The following is a 21,397-nucleotide window of genomic DNA, read 5'->3' on the forward strand; positions in this document are numbered from 1 at the left end:
TGAAACTATGAAATATAACAGGGTCTAGGTACCATAAAAGAGACTTCCTATTCCTTGCAGGAAACTGCTACCCTTAGGAAGCACTAAAAACCCCTGGTCAAGGCTAGTGGGAAGACCATCAAGATAATCCATGTTGCAAATTTACATTCACTGTTTACTTGGTACTGGAAACAGTGCTGGGGATTAAAGACTGAAAAATATATTAAAAATGATCCTTTCTCTCCTGGTACAAACACAATCTTGTACCAGGACAAAGGCAGGTAAATACAGAACCAGAACACAAGTGCCATAATAACATTCTGTGCAAGAGATTACTAGAGGAACTGCAAATTAGTAGTTGCCAGAATTTGCCTGGGAAGATCAGACAAACCTCTACAAAGGAGAAACTGTTTTTTGTTTCATCTTGAAAAATGTATGGAGTCTTTCTAGGCCAAGTACAAATTCAGTAAGAAAGATAAAAACCTAGGAAGAAAGAGCAACATTTAAAAAAAGACTCCATATTTCAAAGAAATAAATGTGGTTGTGGGAAGATAACCATTCCTGAACTTCTTTATGCCTTTACCAGTTGTTATACTGATACAAGTGTGACTGTGTATAGAGTTTGAAGAGGGAGTGGTACAGGATGAAGCCAGAAATATTGTACAAACTGTACAGAATTGTACAGAACTACGCATACTCTGCTGAGATTCGTTTGTCCAAAACCATATGAATCACTTATTAAATATTTTTTACTGTAAAATAAGTTAGGAATATGAATTGCAGATTTAAAGTGTGTTGACATATAAGTGAGACTGGAGCCAAAAGACTATCAGTTTAAGCTCTTACCTGGCCTCAGGGTCTTCTCAGACATCATTTACTCTGCCTGTAATGTTCTCACAATCCCCCTTCCCCCTTACCCATGTATCAATCCTAGCTTCATGTCTCATTAGTCAAGTAGAAGCTTAATTTCTCAGAAAAACTTGGCCAATTCTTTTTTTCACATTATTCACTGAACTGTGTGTGTGTCCTATGCAATATATGTACATATATAATAGTTTGTCACTTGACTAGACTGTAAACCCCAAGCAAGGGTGCCAAAATATACTGTTTGTAGTGGTATCTGTGAAATAATAGCTGCTTAATAATTCCTTTGAATGTATACATGAATTTGAGTGGGAAAAAGGGCAACAGATTAATTAATTAAGAGATAACTCAGAAATGTTTACTCCTGGAGCCTCTGGTCTTTCAGAGAAAAGAATACATATAAATAATTGCAAAGTTTGTGAAAAGGTTTCAAGTTGAGCTTAGATAGCTGACCTGGAGATATGAGAAGTGCAAACCAACTGATTGAACTAAAGTCCCTCACCTAATTAAAGGTTTTCTACTTTTTCACCATACAGGATCTCCCAGGCTATTTTCCCCGAATTAATGTCCTTCATACCTGAGTTAAATACTCTGGTTCCATAAAGAGTTTTTTTAAGAAAGAAAATTACAATACTAATATTTGTTAATATATTTCTGCTTGAGTATACCTTTTTTTTCCAAGATTTTTTATTTTAGAGAGAGAAGACATATAATTATGAGAGGGGCAAAGGGAGAAGAAGATGGAAAGAATGCCAAGAAGACTCCCACTGAGCATGAAGCCCAGTGAAGGGCTTGATCCCAGGACCTGGGATCATGACCTAAGCCAAAATCACAAGTCAGATACTAAACTGATCCACAATGGCACACCTCAAGTGTACCTTACAAAGTGATGCTGAAAGGGGATGTGTGTCTTTCTTATCTGGAAGCCCTGGAGAAGAATCTGTTTCCATATTCATTTGGCTGTTGGCAGAAGCCAGTCCCTTGAGATTGTTCAATTGTTGTCTATCGGCCTTCCTCAGCTCCTTAAGGCTGCTCACATGACCTCTTTCATCACCAAACCAGCAACAATGCATCACATCCTTCTCATATTTTCACTATCTCTAACTTCTTCTGTTATCAGCTAGTTGCAGAAATGTCTCTTCTTCTAAGGATTCATCTATCTTAAGGTCAGCTATGCCATATAGTAACACAATACCAGAAGTGATATTTCACATATTCAAAGGTTTGGGGAATTAGAACAAGATGTTTTCATGGGGTGTTTAGAATTCTCCCTACCATTGTGACTGAATAAATGGATTAATTAATGGGTGTTTCTATGGAAGTACACAATCAGGGCATCTAACCTGTTCAAAGGATTAGGAATGGCTTTTCTCAAAATATAATTATGAAGATGTCCAAATTTTGAAGAGAAATTAACTAGGAAAAAATAGAGTGTTTAGGGAAAGGTATATTAGGCAAAGAAAGCCTTGTCTCCAAAGAGCTTGTAGAAGGTGAAGCATGGTGCAGTAAAGGAATGGAATGAAGTAGTGCTAGTGGTGGTGGTAGTGGTGGTGTAGTTGTGGTGTACTTGTGGTTGTTGTGGTGGGGTGTGTGTGTGTGTGTGTGTGTTTATACCCACAAAATGTTTAAGTCACTTAAGATCAAACCCATGAAACTTACCCTGAGCATATTAACTGTCACAGACTAGGAATCACTTCTCAAATCTAGGATAATGGCTGAATCTTTCATAAAAAATATATAAAGTGTCTGATTCATCTGTTTTGGCTTCCATAAGATTTATGAAGTAGACAAACAAAAACAGACAAACAAAAAGACTGATAAAAGTATATGACAAGTGAAAAAAATATATATATGCAAATAAAGGAAGAACCTCGTCAAAAAGAACCCCAAGTGTAAGATTTATATGCTATCAGGACAAACACAAAAACACAGAAACACTGGTGGAAGAAAAGGATGTGAGAGTGGTTATAAATTCTCAGTGTGTGCGAGGAAGGTTGTTTTGATTCTTCCTGGATGTATCTTGATATCTTTGTTAAAGGACTCAACTTTCCTAAGATAAAGGGGGATTAAAAATTGGTTTACCTGTAGGGGTAGTATTGATTGGGGAAAGGGATTACTTTGAAGTTTAACTCTATATGAATATTAGAAGATAAAAATAAAAAGGAATAAACTAGACTAAACTAAAATTTTAAAAGAGGAATTCAAAAAATAGAAATACAAAAGAAAAACATAGGTGTATGTATAAAAAAGTTCATGGTAGAAGGTTATTATGGAATTTGATGTACTGGACAGCTCTCTGTGATGGTAAATAGGTTTAAAAAAAACCTATGTATAAAAAAAAATGAACCAGAATAGTGGGAATGAGTGAAAAATAAAAGTTTTCCTATGAAGTAGTGGTTGTTCTCTTGTAGTCCTTTATTTTTTTTTCTCTCTTTTTTCTTCTTTCTTGGTTTGTTTTCCGGGGCAAGGGCCTGCCACGTGGGTTTTCAGTCAATGATGTTCCCTGAGTTAAGTCCTCCCACCCGCCTCTCAAGGGGGTGGGCTCTGAGGAAACTGTTTTTTTTTTTTTTTTTCAGGCTTTTGTTCTCTGGCGGTTTTTATGTTTGTTCACTTTTTTTTTTCTCTCACTTTGACCGCTTTTGATGGTTTTTGTAGTTTTAGAGGAAAACAAACTGCACCCTAATCACCCTCTCAGAGAGAAGTCTGAGCCTGGCTGCAGAGCCTAAATAAGATCCCCCTTGGCCACTGGCAGAGCAGGTTCCAAGTCGCCGTCCCTGGGGACGCAGGATCTTTTTGCTTATACCAAAGCCAAGGCAGTGGCGGCTCTCTGGGCAGCTCCAGACCGCCAGAGAGGTTCCAAGCGGCAATCGCACACTGAGATTTTCCCGCTGGCCCCGGCTGGGAGTGCCTGGTCTTTCTGGGTCTAAGAGTGCCCGGCTTGTGCGCACCAATTTCAGGGGAGGCTGTGGGTCGTGCGCGGGTCTCAGGGTCTGAGAATGAGGCACAGGTTCATGGTTTGTGCAGGCGTCTTAGGCTCTGAAACAATGGCACGTCTCAAAAGGCGCCGGCTGGGCATTTGTACCTCTCTCAGGGGAGTATCTCAGGCTCTATAGCAGGGCTCTTGTGTTCTGTTGCCCAGCCTGGCTCCCATCCCCTCACAGGAAATGGAACTCACGGGTTCTCAGGTGCGATGGCGGCTTAGGGACCAAGACCTGGTTTCTCTGCCGCACTCTCTCTGCCTCAGTGCCAGGGGAGTCTGTCCTGGGGCTGGGGACTTAAGCCCCTGTTCCTAGCCACCCTGATTCCCACAATTCCCCCCCCCGCCCCCCCGCGATCCTTTGCTCTTTTGGAGTGCTTTCAACCAGTCTCCAAGTTAATGCTGGTATCCAGATGCAGGGCACTCTTGCTCATACTGGGGTATTACTTTCCAACCAGTCGCCTCTGGTGGCTCCCTCCCCCCTTTTATTTATCTTCTTTTTTTTTTTTTAAGATTTTATTTATTTATTTGACAGAGAGAGAGATCACAAGTAGGCAGAGAGGCAGGCAGAGAGAGAGAGAGGGAGAAGCAGGCTCCCCACTGAGCAGAGAGCCCGATGTGGGGCTTGATCCCAGAACCCTGAGATCATGACCTGAGCTGAAGGTAGAGGCTTTAACCCACTGAGCCACCCAGGTGCCCCTTTATTTATCTTCTGATATCAGTCACCGTTCCCACTCCGCTTTACCTGCCCACTGGCGTCTTCTGCTCCTGTAGAGATCCAGACGTGTATAATTCTGATCTGAGGCTGATTTCATAGGTGATCGGAGTTCTTTGGTAGGTAATCAGCTCACTTTGGGGTACAGGCTAAAAAGGCGCCTCCTCCTACTTCCCCGCCATCTTGTCCCCCCTGTTTAGGCTTTCAGATATATATTTTCAGCTATAAAACAGATATACACATTTATCATATGCCCATACAGAAGCATGCATACAAACAGTAATAAAAATTCTGGAGAGGGGCTCCTCAGTCGCTCAGTTGGTTAAGCATCCAATTCTTGATTTCAGCTTAGGTCTTGATCTTGGGGTTGTGGGTTCAGGCCCCTCACTGGATTCCACACTGGGCATGAAGCCTACTTAAAAAAAATCTGGACAAATAAACACCAAGATGCTAACAGTGTTTGTCATTTTATGTGAAAGTTTACTGAATTTATTATATTTTTCTTTTATATTTTGAGAGTGGACAAGTTTGTTTACAGTGATCATATATTGCTTTCCCACTAAGAACGAACATCTTCCTCTTTCATTCTCTCTTTCTCCCAATCCCTGTATCAGGGTACTACTGGGTAAGAGGCTGCTCCTCTATCCAAAATGACCAAAGACTGTACTGACTCTAGTTTATGCTCCTAGTTCTGCTGGCCACCACCTAGCTGAACATACCAGATTCTATACTGCTCACAATTCTTATCTTCTGGATTCCAGTCCAAGGAATCAGAAATGCTCTCTCCATGCCCTCTCTACCAAGAAGTCTGATAAACATAGCCAGAAAATTCTGGCTGGCTCTGTGTCATGCTTTCTGCTATACTATCTACTTCTCACACTCATGTACCTCTCTTTGGGCCTGATAAACCCCCTCCACCATGGGTGGTAGTCTCATTTCTGCTCTGTCTATTCCCACTGCACTCCTGGAGTGCCCACACCCTCTCTTTCCCATTCTGCTTTCTTCTAGAAGTGTTGTGTCTACCTTGTGAGGCTCTTAGGTAGATCTCTGGGATCATATTCTTGCTAAGTACAGCTGGCAGGGGTGTAGTCTTTATTGGCCTCTCCTACGGTCTTGTTTTACAAGCACTAATCCTGTCAGCTTCCCCTGCAGGACCATTCAGAGTCTAAGAGATATGTGGTGCCCAGTTATGTGAGCCTCTCAGTTTATTTTGAGCCATGTTTGCCTTAACCTTGCTTTCTGACTAGCCACATGGGCCATTGACCTTGCTCAGCTTCATGATGTTTCCTGCTCTTGATTCCTGGTCTGTGGGAGACTTGTCATTTCTGACATGAGCTTCTAGTTGTTCTGAGCTGCATTTCTCCATGAAGTGTTTCTCCAGGTATCCAGTGAGTGCCTTTACTGCTATCCACACTATTTTCCAAACTAGCCACTTTTGGGGAGTGACCCAAACACACTTATGTTGTTACTACTCAGGTATGGTGGCAAATGGACCCAGAACTATTGGGATTAAAATCATCAGCAACATTTACAAGAAATTCCTATATGAAATACTAAATGAGTGAGGAAGAAAATTAAATACCTCCCCTAAAAAAATGAAAGACTCTGGAAATGTCTAATTCACTAACTCACAGGTTTCCCTAACAGACCCTCCCTCATAATATGGCATTGGGCATCAAAAGACAATTTTCTGTGATCTCATATAATTCATTGATCCCCATTAACATTAATTTCCCCACTGGTATAATAGTGATACTAATCATATTCCTTCCCATACAAAAGGTTGATCAGAAAATTAAATAAGTAAAAGTCTCCACAAGCTGTGAAACTCTCAAAACAGAGTATGTTCTCTTTCATTAATGTAGGTAACTATAGACTTTTCAAGGTTCTACTTCTAATCCTTCTCTTAAGGGCTGGTGTCCAGAAGAACAGAAATTATTTATTCTCTGTGGAGATTATTTTAAAGAAAAAGATCCAAGTATATCTCTTCCTGGGATCCAATACAGTTAGGGATTCTGAAAAGGAAATCACAGTTTTAAGCCAGATTATCTGATTGTATTTCACTCTTGTGTTTATTTTACTTTGCCATGCTTAACCCTTTCTTCAATATCTCTTAGATGTGTCACTCTCATCTCAGAATGCTGTAGAGTATCAGTGCAAGCAATTAGAGATTTGGGCTAAATAGGTAAATGGGAAACAATAATCCTCCAGCCACAACCACCTCATGGTTCTAATAATTATATAGAGAGAATTATAAAAGGAAAATAACATTTTACAATGGGGCTTGGTAGGATATGAGTCTACCCCTATCTTATAGAGATTCTTCAACCAGTTTCATGTTTAAAGAATCAGTTGTATTTCTTAAGTAGGGAAGATTTTTTTTTCTAATACTGTCTTCTAAAATGTTATATTAAAATTTGAACTGAAAAACTTTGAGTAAAAAAGGAATTTTCACTGACACCTATGGATCTGAAGTAGGGGTCGTCACATGGAAAAGACGAAGGATGCGGTGCCGAATCTCCTTTGTCTTGACTCCATAAACAATAGGGTTGAGCACAGGAGGAACAAGCAGGTAGATATTGGCCATGATGATGGGTAGAAGGGAGTTATGCCGCTTGCTGAAACGGTGCACCATAGATAATCCGATGAAAGGTACATAAAATATGAAAACAGCACATACATGAGAGACACAAGTGCCAAATGCCTTTGCTTGGGCTTCACGTGTCAATCCCAATACAGTCTTGAGGATAAGTAGATATGACAAGGAGATGAGAAGTGAGTCCAGGCCAATGGCAGAGATGATGACAATGAGGCCATAGATGATATTGACACGGATATCAGCACAAGCCAGCTTCATGACATCTTGGTGTAGGCAGTAGGAATGGGAAAGAATGTTGGAGTGGCAGAAAGGCAGCCGTTTGATGAAGATAGGCAGGGGTGCCATTAGTGCAGTACCCCGTACCACAGCAGCCATGCCAATCTTGGTAACACGAGGCAATGTTAGCACAGTGGCATGGCGTAATGGGTGGCAAATGGCCACATAGCGGTCAAAGGCCATGGCGAGCAATACTGTGGACTCCATGCCAGATAAGGAGTGGATGGCAAACATCTGTAGCAGACAAGCATCAAATTGGATAATAGTGGAATTGAACCAGAAGATGGCCATCATTTTGGGCATAGACGAAGTGGAGATAAGGATGTCAAGGCCAGAAAGCATGCAAAGAAAAATATACATGGGCTCATGTAGGCTGTGCTCAGTCCTCACAATGTAGATAATTGTCAGGTTACCTAGCACAGCAATAAGGTAGAGGGAGCACAATGGAAAGGCCAACCAGAACTGAGCTTCTTCCAAGCCTGGAAGACCTATTAAAATAAAATATGTGGCACTGGATTCATTGCTTTTGGGGTCCACCATAGTGAAGAAGCTGAGACTCAACCAGTGCCAGGCAGGTAAAGGCTGGAATAAAAACACAAGCCATTGTCAGATCCTCCAGGATCCCAATGCCATGTTTTTTCCCCTCTACCCTGATGTCTGTTCTCTAGCCCAAAATCTAACTTCATTGACTATCCAAGCTCTGATTCTATTCTAAACTCAGCCTAACCACCATTTGCAACTCAAGGCCCAGTTCTAATCACTAATCCCACCTCTAAAGTCAATACTGAAAACAAATGAAATACTAAGACAAGTTGCCAGAGAGCGGTTGAGTGTGAAGAAGAGCTCATGGCCAGCATCAGGAAGGACTTATACCATTCACTGGGCTCAGGTTGTGTCAGGAATCTTTGTTCCATCATTGAGCTATTCCACGAGGGTTCCCTCAGACCAGACAGAGAGCAAAACACTGGAAGCATGAGATTTAGGGCAGAGAATGAAAGTTTAATTCAAAGTGCTGGAGGAAGAAGGCATAAGGAGCCATATTTAACTTAGAATTTCAGGCAAAGAAGCCAAAGTCATCAGTGTCTTAAACCTTCTGTGCTGACCTCTCTATAACCTATGACACTACAAGGAGTTCCCTTCTTCTTAAAAATTCTCTCTTCTCCTCCTACTGCTCCTAAGCACTCTATGATCACCAGTTCTTGGTCTCCTTTCTGGATCTTCAGCCTCCTATCCTTGACCCTTAAGCATACTTTTAGATAATAATGCTCTCAGAATTTTATCCTTAGTTTTCCTCTTATTCTACACCCTCTACCCTGAGCATCTTGTCCCTTTCTATAAGTCCATTTGTTATGCCTAAACTACGGATTCCAAATCTGTTTAGTAAGCTTTGAACTGTCTCTTGTGATCCAGATTCATAACTCTAAAGCCTTACTGAAAGGAATCACCTGTGTGTCTCTCAAGCACATCAAACTCGCCCTGTCGAAAAAACAAACTCTTCTACAGGCTGTATCGTATGGTTGTTAAGACTACGAGCTTTGAAATCAATCCTGGATTCATATCCCAGTGAATAACTTCCCAGGGAAAACCAGTTAACCTTCCTAAGCATCCGTTTCCCCATCATTAAAATGAGGATAATATTTGCTGCCTAACAGAGCTCATTATGAAGATTCAGTAAGATGATAAGTATAAAGTATTTAACACAATGCCTTACACATAGTAAATGGGCAAAAAATTACATCTGTTGCTGTTGTTAACTGTTTTCTTCTACTATGTCCTCTCTTCTGCAGGATGGCCTGAACAGCCACACAAGCTCAGAGACTCTGAGTCTGTCTGCCATGCTTCCAGCGCCTCCTTGTTTATCTGCACAATTCCAATAATCTTCAAAGCAAATGAACTCAGATCACTATCTATTGCTTAGAAAAAGAAAATACCTTTCAAAGTTCCACATTAATTCTAGAAAAAAGATCAAACTGTTAGGCTGTGGCAAAAAAGTCTGTCTTCCAGCATCTGGCCGTAGGTTTCTCTCTTACCACTGCTGACCATGGCTCCTGTGCTCTAGCACATTAGAATGCATGCCATTTTATGAAGGTGGCATTGATTCCCATGCTTCTATGTTTTTTTCATCTTTTTTCTCATCCCTTCATCAAGATCTTCCCAGATCCCCCTCCTTGACTTCCCACTGAGCAAAATCTTACTCATCTTTCACACCCTAGTTTACTATCTCTCTCCTATGCTGTCTTGCTAAGCTTCTACCCCTGGTTATAATAAAATGTTTCCTGCCCTCTGCTCCCAAAGAACTGTGTTTAGGTCTCTTTTCCAGCATGTATAGTCCTGAACTATATAATTATTGCTATATTTGTTTTTCCCTGAATTATGGATTCCTGAATGGCAGGAACCCTACCATATTTTTTAATTAGTATTCAGTTAACATTTATTGAAAGTGAAAGTGAGTTTTATCAAAAGAATCCCTCAATACACATCTAATGAGGATAGCATGGCCAAGGAGGTAAGAAGGACTGCCAGTTGTATGAGCTACAGAGACACTGAAGAAGAATGGAAGAATGTTTAGAAGGTCAGTGTATGATAGTCTTCATTTTAGAACAAGAATCTTTAGGGTCAAACAGAAAAGGCCTTTCTTACCCCTGGGATCCAGAAGGCAAAAGAGAATACATGGAGTATGGGGCAGGTACAAAGCCTTGGCTCTACACAAATGCAAAGTAGGCACACAGGACGGTTTATGTCCAAGAGACAGGGTGACCCAGGATCCTTCCTCTGCAGACATCAGCAAGAAGGCTCTGCTACTCCAGAGAGCCAGATATCTACACCATCCAAAAATTCCATGGAACAGACATGGTAGAATGGGGTCACAATGTGCCACTTTAGGAAACACTGGATTGGCATATTCCATCCTATTACCCCTCAGGGCCAAGTGATGTGGTAAGCAGAATTCTGGAGCTAGAAACTCAAGTCTAAGCTCAGAATAAATGTAGAAGACAGTAAGAACCTTACAGTGTTCCTGCAAAATTATGAGGTAAGACCTGTCAAAGGGTATAAAACACCTATCACTTCGTATGATGCACTTTTTAAATTTTTTCCATTAAAATGGGGAACAAGTCTCCTCAATATGTAGAAAGTTTCCAAAAAATTTCAGTTCCCCCTATTTGTCACCTAAATTGCCACTCCACCTTAAGCACACACTCGTGCACGCATGTGCAAGTATAAACACACACACACACAGACACAGTAACAGACGATCTCCCACAATGGCAACAAGAAGAGGACACAGCTGTCCAGGAAGGGAGGCACCTCAGCAGTATAAAGTGGGTAGCTACTATTGGTAGAAAACATCAGGCTGGGACACAGAACACCCCAGCAAAAGGAAAATAAAGGAATGTTACAGGGACCAGCCAGAAGGCACAAGCCCTAAAACATCTCAATCTCCCACAGTCCTGCCAGGAGGTGGGGAGAGGAAACCTGTGCCATCCTGCCTGAATGGGCTGTTGGTAATTAAAACCATTTGCATCTACTCAGAGAGAGAACATTTGGAGCTCCAGGGGAAACAAAAGAAAGAAAGTCTTTTTTCTTTTTTCTTTCTTTCTTTCCTTCCTTTTTGTTTTTTGTTTGTTTGTTTGTTTGTCTGTTTTTGTTGTTGAAAGCCTGATTATCCTAGCCCTAGGGAATAGGCCTGGGATCTTCTCTGAAAAGGTCACACTATCTCAGCAAGTCCCAGCCATGTACTTTGGAGAACTATGAAGTACATCTTGGCCCTCTCCTGAGAATGGAGGGAGCAGAAGCTGCCAGCGACACAGAGCAGAAACACACTGTGAGGCCTTCCAACCTCATTCCTTCCTCCTGGCTTCCAGACTCCATCCCCCATTGCCAGCTAAGCTTGCACCATCAGCCCATTCTTGCATTCTTCCCATAGCTCTCTGAACTCCCTGTTTCTCAGAGACCCGTGGAAAGGCAGTCAGAGAAGTAGACCAGGGACTACAAGCTCTATTTCTTCTGATCCAAGAGAAGAGTAATGAGGTCATTCCCAATGCTAATTTTACTGCTTTTTATGATAACAGAAATCACTGAGTGTCTACAAAACATGGGACACTGTAAAAAGAAGATCTCTAACCTTAGAACAATTTTGCATGATTGGAATTCTTATGTATCTTCTCTATATTATAGCTCAGAAAACCAGGTCCCAAAGGATTAAATAATGTTTAGGGTTTAACAGATGAATGGAAAACAGAGTTTAACAGATGAATAGAAAAGCAGAAATTTAACCTGAACTAACATCAACACCCATACACTTTCTACTATTCTAGGCTGCCCTTAATTGTGCTGCACCTTTTGAAAGCAATCAAATCTTCCCAAGAGGCAGGGTAGAATGGCCAGGTAAGTAGGACACCAGGCCCAGGTAGATCCTTAGAAGGCAACTCAAGAGGCAGGGAAGAGAACCCCCACCCCCAGAACAGGACTCAGGCACTCTCCTTTCAGCCCCAACTCCTCTGGTAGTAAGTTTGGGTTGGTCCCATAGTGGAGATTAAAAAACTTTATCCTCTACCCAGTACTTCCTTCTTATATGATTAGAGCCTCTCATCAACCTGTCAGGCAGGTATTATTAATCCCATTTGACTGATAAGGATGTTGAGGGTTGATTAGAGCTCTTAGTGACAAATCCATATGCTTTCCGATAAGCCAAGCTACTGCCCTGCCCTCTCTCAGTCTCCTTCAGAATGGACCAATGTTTTATAAGGACTATTTTAATGTTAATCTCCAAGAAATTCAAACTTTGAGGACCTGTGAGTCTAGAGGGCCTCTCCAGGACTCAGAACACTTGACCAACTCTCCCCACTTGTGTGCAGCAGGGAAGGGGAGTAAGGAGGGAATGGAAGATGGGATTCATAGTCATTGCCATTGTCTGGGCTAAACACACAGAATGCTCCATGCCGAGAGCAGTGGGGTAAGGACCTCTGGTGCTCCTGCCAGTCTCTGTGGGAACATCTGGAAGACAATGTCCTTGGAGAGAATCCAGAATACCTGGGAGCCTCTGGCTCCTACTCGTAGGCCCAAAGAGGGAAGGCAGACTTCAGTGGTGGACAAGAACTGTAAGATCTAATCACTCACTTCATTAGAGGGGGGTACTTTCCTTAATACCCCATGGGTGTGGTAGCCCCAGAATCACTTCGACCCCAAATCATCCACATCCTTTGCCCCTCTTACTTTGCCTTGATTTGATAACGCAGATGAACCTTTGCAGAGCCTTGGCCACTCATTTTAGAATGGCCAAAATGAGAGTAGAAGTTGCATTCTCTCATTTTTCCAACTAAAAACTAGAGTGAGGCTCTACTTTTAGAGCCTTACTACAGCTGGGAGCCTCATTACTTACTCTAGTCAGCCTGGCCCTCCAAAGTCACCCCCAAACAGAGCTCCAGGGATTCAGGTCCCTGCCCCTCCACATCCCACATATAGGACCAGAGTCAGTAAAAGTCCCACAGACCTGCAAAGCTTGACCCAATAATCAGTGCCCATCAGAGCTACTCTGCTGCCTACACACAGGCAAATGTGGTGCAGTGAAAAAGCCTGATCTTGGACTTTGATTGATCTATTGATCTTTTTCCAGTAATTATTGATTTACTGGCTGCCATGTACCAGAACCTATGCTAAGCATTGGAGATAATGAGACATAGAGTGAACAAGGCACAGCTCAGAACTCCAGGGGTGGGGAGAAATTGAGACAAAACATGAAGCTATCACAACATGTTGTGTTAAATGCTAGCATAGGGGTAAGTACAGACCTCAGAAGCAAAGCAGACAATAGGTTACCAAGTTGTCAGTCCCAGAGGACTTCCCTGAGGAGGCGACCTCTGAGCCAAGACTTACAGAGTTAGTCAGTTAACCAGACAGGATGGAGAGTATGGGGCCAGCATCATTCAGACAGACAGTAAAAACACTGAGTATGTTTGGCTCCATGTACCAAAACTGGAGATAAAACAGCGGATGAAACAGAAAAGATCATAGTGCGTAGAGCTCACACACTATGAAGGAAATAACAAAAAATAAACAAATAAGCAATAACATGTCAGGGAAAGATAAATGCACCAAGATAAGATGGAGGAAGAGGGTAGGGGACAGGTAGGGCACCCATATTTGAGAGGGGGTCAGTGACAGCCTCTCTGAGGAGGTGACATATGAACCAAGAGCTGTGTAGGAACATGCCAGCCATTCTAAGATCTAGGGAAGGAGCTGAGGAAACAAAAGGAGAAGGTCTTCTGTTCTGAGGATTCACAGAACAGAAAGAAGGTCAATGGAGCCAGAGATACAGAGAGCACAGGAGAGATTTAGAAGATGAGGTCAGAAAGGAAGAAAGGGGCCAGATCATGTAATGGCTTACAGGACATGGCAAAGGGCCTTCATCTAATTCTGAGTGACTTGGGGGAACTAAACCAACAGACTGGATGTAATTTGTTAAAATTACACACACACTGGTGGGGTACCTGGGTGGCTCAAATGGTTAAGCAGTGTTTACCTTTGGCTTAGGGCATGATCTCAGGTTCCTAGAATCCAGCCCCTGAGCAGAGAGCTTGCTTCTCTCTCTCCCTGTACCCCCAACCCTAGCTTGAGCTCTCTCTCACTCTGTCTCACTCTAAATAAATAACTATAAAAATCTTAAAAAAAAAAAAAAAGTGCACACTGGCAAATTTGAAGACCTAGAAAGAGAGTATACCTTGTTTGGAAAGCTATGAGTGGTTTAGTGAAGCTGGGGAACAGAGTGCATGGCAGAGGAAGTCACAGTGTGGCAATAATGCACTTTTTATATGGGATGAAGACTGGAGCCTGACCCAGGCATAGACAGAGTCAGGGCCAGAGCTCCAGGAGGACTGCTAAGTCCCAATATAAGCCACAGTCTAACTCCCAATACAGATGTCAGAACAAGGCCTAAACCTCCAATCACAAACTAAGCTTTACACACACTAACACCTGGGACTGTCCTGTTAACACACAAATACCAACCTAACTCTAACCCAACCCCAACCCAGTTTGTTTTCTGTCCCTTCACCTTCATTTAGACCAACTCCTGCCAAGCCCTAGATGGGCACCCCCAGGAAACTGATAATTAAAAATTGCTTGAAAACTACCCATAGGCAACATCTACCACTGTCCACACTTCCCTTTATCCCACACAGAAACTGCTAACACTGTCCTTTGAGTCGGGAGCCTCCTTCATGTTCCCCGGCTCCACCCCTATACTTCATCATACCCTGGTTTCTCCTCCCTTAGATTTGGCAGGTCTAACGGGAATTCCCTACCTACAAGAAACCCACACATCTCTGCATACCCCCTGGTCTCCTGCACTCACCGCAATGGCCTGGAAGTAATGTGTGTCTTTTTCTCCAGTCCTCTTCCCAAAGATGTCTGGCAGACTGTGCTGAAGTTCTGCATTCTCTGTCTCCACCCCCTTCTTTGTGCCTCCCTGATCAAGGTTATTTATTCTGTCTTACCTCCTCCCTCCTTCTGCTTTCCCCTCCTGGGGGGCAGGCGTGTTGCCCAGAGGGTCTATCAGCAAGTACCCCCTCAGTAGCCAACTGTGCGTCTGATGTCCTTCTTGGCTTTTGTGTCCTGGGAAAGTACACCCCGGGTATGGGGAAGGAGGGAAAGTGGGTAGAGAGGGTCTCTAGAGTACTCTCCAGATGGGCCCTGTGCCAGTCAGGATATTGGCCAGTTCCCAATGTAAAGTTTGACAGGCGGATGAGTAAGGAAAGGCTAGAAGAAACTCATTTGTGTGGCTGTGGACTTTGTGAGGAGCGTTTTTCCACGTTTCTTCCCAGGCTCAGTAAACTCAGACAGAGGAAAAACAGAATAAGCTTTCACTGAGGCCCCACAATTAAGTACCACCCCCTCTTCTTCCTGGAGTTTTCTCTATCCTCTGCCTTCTTCCTGTTTGTGGCCCCTGTTGGATCCTTGCTGAGTCTGGATCCCAATGGACCCATCCGCCTTTCCCCCAAAGCTCTAGGGCTACATTTTCTTTGTCTACCAGGCTCTGGGCCCTGTGTCTAGCTAACTCATAGCATGGATCCCTGGGGAACATGCTATCTTCCACTCCCTGGCCTTGGATTCCTGAACTTCTGGCTGAAGAAGGAGGATGTGGTTTCCTTAACCCTCTCCTACCTCCAATACCAACCATAAAAGACCAATGCCATCTGGTTTCTCTCTTAAGGGCAAAAATAGTAAGAGAACATTTTAGAGAGCTAGAGAACAATTTTAATGTAAAACTAAATGCCTTACATATTTAAATATGTTTTCCAAAGTGCATAAATAAAGCAAAGTGAATTTTAGTTGGCTTCTCCTTGTTGTCTACTTACCAGTTTTACAACTCTTAAGTTTAAAATATACAACCTAGAGCATGCTAACTCAAATTGTGCAAAAATAAATCATGTCAAATCAGGCCATTCCATCTCAAACCACATCAAAAATAGTGATGACAAGGGCTCCAGCTACCCGCAGAACCTGTAGACCATGAGTGCAGGAACTCACTGCCATCACCCTCAAGCCATCTCTGCTGTTTCCCTAAGCCTCCCGAACTTAGGCTGTGTGAAGACTTCAAAAATATATACAACCAAGGGACTTCTACTTCTGGGAAAATGGGAGTAGCAAGAAGGAATATCCCTCTGAAGAAACCAAGAAATGGACTATATACATAAACAGTGTTTTGCAAGACTGGACATCAGGCAATGAAGTACAGTGAGCCCTGAGATACAGGAAAACAAATAAGGTGAAACCCTGTGGATTCTCTAGCTTCCTGCCCTAAGGAAGTTTCCATGTTGCAGTGCAGGCAAGGAGAACCCAAGAAGAGTCCAGAGGACACCCCACCCTAAGTGAAGGACATGGAGATGAAGAGTTCAATGAAGATGAAGAGTTCAGATCAAGCCAGCTAGATCTGAAGAGAGAATATCAAAATGAGAGATCTACACATAGAGAGAACCCCAGAGATGTAGAGGATCCTCCTTCAACTGAGGTCCTGATCAACACATGCACGTGAACAAGCTACCTAAAGCTGGGGAAAGAGCCACCTGAAAAGATGAAAGGGAACACTATCCAGTGTTCACACAGGGTCAAGGATAGTGACTGTCTCCACCAGCCAGACTGGAAAACTTCAAGATTAACAGGGCACTAAGTAGAGAATGCAGAAGGATCTTGCCTCAGTAGTGGGGAATAATGAACCTTAGACTGAGCACTGCTCTAGTCCCACCTAACAATTCTTTTTTTAAAAAAGATTATTTATTTATTTATTTGACAGAGAGAGAGAGATCACAAGTAGGCAGAGAGGCAGGCAGAGAGAGAGGGGGGAAGCAGACTCCCTGCTGAGCAGAGAACCCGATGTGGGGCTCAATCCCAGGACCCTGGGATCATGACCTGAGCCGAAGGCAAAGGCTTAACCCACTGAGCCACCCAGGCGCCCCCCCCCAACCTAACAATTCTTAAAGGCAAGACCCAAATGACCTAACTAAGTATAAGTAACTTTACTGAGTCCCTAAACAAAACAGAAGAATATCTATAGGGATACGAAAATACGCAAAACCAAGGTAAAATCTGCAGTCTCACATGTGATCAAATTGCCAGACATGCAAAGAAGAAAAATGACCCATAATGGCGAGAATAATTTAAACTGATCTAGAACTGAAACAGATATTAGAACTACAAGATAAAGATATTATATATTAAAGATGATTACAACTGCATTAAACAGAATAAAAACTTAAGTAGAGACATGAAAGATATTTTTTAAAATTGCAATCAGGGTGCCTAGGTGGTTCAGTAGGTTTAGTGTTTGCCTTCTGCTCTGGTCAAAATCCTGGGATCTAGACCTGTGTCCAGCTCCCTGCTCAGTGGAGAGTCTGTTTCTTCCTTTCCCTCTGCCCCTCCCCCCTTCCACCCCTATTCTCAATCTCTCTATCAAAAAAATAAATAAAACCTTTAGAAAAAATAAAATAAAATTGAAATTAAACTTCTAGGGATAAAAACTCCAAGGAATGAGACATAAAACTCTCCAGATGGAGATACATTATGGAAGAAATGATTAGGAAACTTGAAGACACTGAATTAAAAACTATTCAAAAGGAAACACAGAGATAAAAAGCAATATTTAAAAAACAAACACAGGGGCACCTGGGTGGCTCAATGGTTAAAGCCTCTGCCTTCAGCTCAGGTCATGATCTCAGGGTCCTGGGATCAAGCCCCGGGTCAGGCTCTCTTGCTCGGCAGGGAGCCTGCTTCCTCCTCTCTCTCTGCCTACCTCTCTGCCTACTTGTGATCTCTGTCTGTCAAATAAATAAATAAAATATTTTAAAAATTTTTTAAAAATTAAAAAACAAACACAGACTCAGTGAGGAGTGGGAGAACTTCAGGTGGCCTAATTACATGTGACTGGAGTCCTCTCTGTGGGGTGGGGGACAAAAAGTTTTCCAAATTTGATATACACTATAAACCTATAAACTCATAGATGCAAGCAGCTCAAGATAATGATATTTTAGGTATACAAAAGCTGAAATAATTCATTATCATATCACATCACAAAGTATGATAAACTCTTCAAGTAGAGAAAAACAATACCAGATAGAAATAATATACATCTACAGAAAAAATGCAGAGCAGTAAAAACTGTAACCACCTGGGTACATACATAAAGGTGTTTTCCTATGATTCAAGCCTCTTTAAAGATAATTGTTTAGATGAAAATAACAATAATGTGGTGTGGAGTTTATAAAACATATAAAAGCAATATGTACAACAACAGCACAAAGGTTGGGAGGAGAGGAATGGGAATACAGTCCTACAAAATTCTTCTACACATTAAATGGTTAAATGAAGGTAGGCTGTAATAAGTTAATATATATTTAAACCCTACACAGCCATTAAAATAACAAAAGAGTGATAGCTAACAAACTATAAAAGGAGATAAAATGGAACCATTAAAAATAATCCAAAAATAAAGAAAAAAAGGCAAAGCGGGGGGAAACAGGTGGTACAAATAGAAAACAAATGGGATACCCCTAGTAAAATACAGATATCATCAAATCAGATAAAAATGTAAGAAGTGACAATATCCTTTCTATTAAAAAAGGCACTCCAAACCAAAAGACACAAATAGGCGAAAAGTAAGGAATGAAAAAAAAGATACATCACGGTTACATTAATTACAAGAAAGCTAAAATGGCTTTATTAATACCAGACAATGTAGATTTCAGAGTAAAGAATATTACCACAAATAAAGAAGGCCACTTCATAATGATAATTCATTATAAGAAAATTAAAAATGCTAAATACTTAAATCCCTGTTAAGAAAACTTCAAAATATTTCAAGCATAAAGTGACATAACTACATGAAGCAATAGACAAATGTAAAATTATTTTTCTTAAAAATTAATAGAACAAGGACATCTGGGTGGTTCAGTCTGTTAAGTGTCTGCCTTTGGCTCGGGTCATGATCCCCCAGCGCAGGGATCAAGTCCTGCATGGGGGTTCCTTGCTCCTCAGGGAGCCTGCTTCTCCCTCTGCCTGCTGCTCCCCCTTCTTGTGCTCACTCACTCTCTCACTCTCAGTCTTTAAATAAAATCTTTAAAAAAAATTAATAGAACATATTCAATAGTAGAACAGTAGATATTTTCCCCCTAAGATCACGTGACGCTTATTACTTCTATTCACAATATCCTGGCATTTCTTGCCAATCCAATAACACAAATTAATCGATTAATTGTATCCAAATTTGAAAGAAAGAAGTAAAACCATCTTTACTCACAAGCAACATGATCATCTATGTAGAAAATCTAATGCAAAAAAAAAAAAAAAAACACTTATAGAAATAATGATTGAGTTTAGCAAAGTTCAAGATTCAGGAGTAATGTAAAGAAGTCAGTTATAGTTCTGTACACTAGCATAATGGAATATCAGAAAAGTTAACTAAATAATACCATTTATATAATAGTATCAAAATATGAAATACAGATAAGTCTGATGAAAGACATGAAAAACCCATACAATAAAACTACAAAACACATCTGAAAGAAATTGAGGGAGATCCTAAAAATGAAGATATATACTATGTTCATGAGTTGGAAAACTCAACAATATCAATTCTCTCTAAACTGACCTATATAAATTCAATACAATTCAAGTCAGAATTCCAAAAGACTATTTTGTATAAATTTTAAAACTGCTGCTAAAATTCCTAAGAAAGTATAATCAGAGCACCTTTGAAAATGAAGAACAAAGTAAAAGGATTAACAATACTGATTGTAAGACATCTTACAAAGCCACATTAGTCATAAAAAATAGCAAAATAGTCAGTGAATTAAAAAAAAAATCTAGAATAAGACACACATACATAGATAACTGATTTTCTACAAAGATACAAAAACAATACAGTTGACCATGGATAGTCCAGTAGCATCAAAATAACCAGATGTCAATATGGAAATAAATTAACTTTGACCCATACCTTACACCTATATATACAAAAACTAACACAAAACAGATCACAGAGTGAAATATAAAACCCAAAACTATATTGCTTATGAGAATAAAAAGAACATGGATTTTTGTGCAATTGTGATGAGTTTTTAGGTACATCAAAGTGTTGCTATAAAAGAACAACTTGATAAATGAGACTTCATCGATTAAGAATATTTGATTTTTTTTTAAGACCATTAAGAGAAGCAAAAGACAAGCCACAGACTGGGGGAAAATGTAAAGTATATATCTGATAAAGGACTTATATACAACATATATTTTTACAAATCCAAACTCAGTAATAACTAAACAACAGAACAGAAAAGTGGCAAAGATTTACAGATGACAAATAAGCACATGAAAAGATATGAAACATCACTATTTATTAGGGTCATATTGAAAGCACAATGGGATGCTATTAAAAACCTACTAAAATAGCTAAAATAAAAATACAGACTATATCAAAAGTAAGCTAAGATGCCAAAAAATTTTAACTCTCATACACTATCAGTAGAAATGTAAAATGACACAACCACTTTGGAAAGTGGTACAACCACTGTGGAAAACACTTAGGCAGTTAAAAAGTTAAACAAGTCAGTTCTGGAAACATTCTAAATGTCCATCAGGAGATGAACAGATAAACAAACTATAACATAATTACACAATAGAATGCTACCTAGCAATAAAAAGAATTAAGTAACTTAATATTACTTAATATAAGTATATATGCTATAGCATGGATGAATCTCAAAATAACTGTGTTGACTAAAATAAGCCAGACAAGAAAAGGAGTACATAGTGTTTGATTCTATTTATCTAAAATTCTAGGAAATGCAAACTGATGTAGCATAAAGCATTTCAGTGGTTATCTGGGGATTGGAGCAGGAAGTGACCAGGAGATATGGGAGTGAGGGACTTCAAAAGGGTATAAGGCAACTTTTGGGGAATGAGAAATATGTTCATATCTTGATTGTGGTGTGGTTTTATGGGTGTATACATGTCGAAACTTATCAAACTGTGAACTTTAAATGTGTGCCATTTGTTGTATATCAATTATACACCATAAACTATTAAAGATTAAACTAAATACACCGAAGCGCTGGAGGCAGAAAATACCTAAGTCCCCATACCACGGGCCTTACGTGGCTGAAATGTCTAAGGTCAGATGCTGTGGCAGCCATGGAAGTGTGATATTCAAATCTCCTTCACAAGAGCCTGCTGCAGGGAGCATAGCAAACTGACAGTGCCAGCCACTGCCTCTCAGGCTCTACCTCCATGTTAGCAGCAAGGCCACATTTGTCCAGCCTACCCCACTAATGACTTAGTACTGACCCATTCTTGCTAATGTAGGAGCCTTCTGATGAGAAACCTTTGCTTGGGGCTGTTCCTTTGGCCTAGCCAAAACTTTCTCAAATCCACAGTTCTGTATTGACACATTCCAGATATCTGGAAACAGACAGCCCAGTAGGTTGGCTGCTCCAATCACTAA

General features: G+C 40.9%; 1 protein-coding gene across 1 annotated transcript; it reads right to left on the reverse strand.

Moving 5' to 3' along the window:
• Positions 1-4,824: 4,824 nt before the first annotated feature.
• LOC101678319 (olfactory receptor 51E1) lies at positions 4,825-7,956 on the reverse strand. The gene has a single exon (XM_045071467.1). The coding sequence runs from the start codon at positions 7,948-7,950 to the stop codon at positions 6,997-6,999; it is 954 nt and encodes a 317-aa protein (XP_044927402.1). The 5' UTR covers positions 7,951-7,956; the 3' UTR covers positions 4,825-6,996.
• Between the last annotated feature and the right edge of the window lie 13,441 nt (positions 7,957-21,397).

Source organism: Mustela putorius, unplaced genomic scaffold (assembly GCF_011764305.1).
Source record: "Mustela putorius furo isolate JIRA1106 unplaced genomic scaffold, ASM1176430v1.1 tig00003987_pilon_pilon_pilon, whole genome shotgun sequence".
NCBI classification, from domain to species: Eukaryota; Metazoa; Chordata; class Mammalia; order Carnivora; family Mustelidae; genus Mustela; species Mustela putorius.

Excerpts from the sequence above, each read along its gene's own strand:
- LOC101678319 (XM_045071467.1), bottom strand. The coding sequence starts at position 7,950 with ATGGTGGACCCCAAAAGCAATGAATCCAGTGCCACATATTTTATTTTA.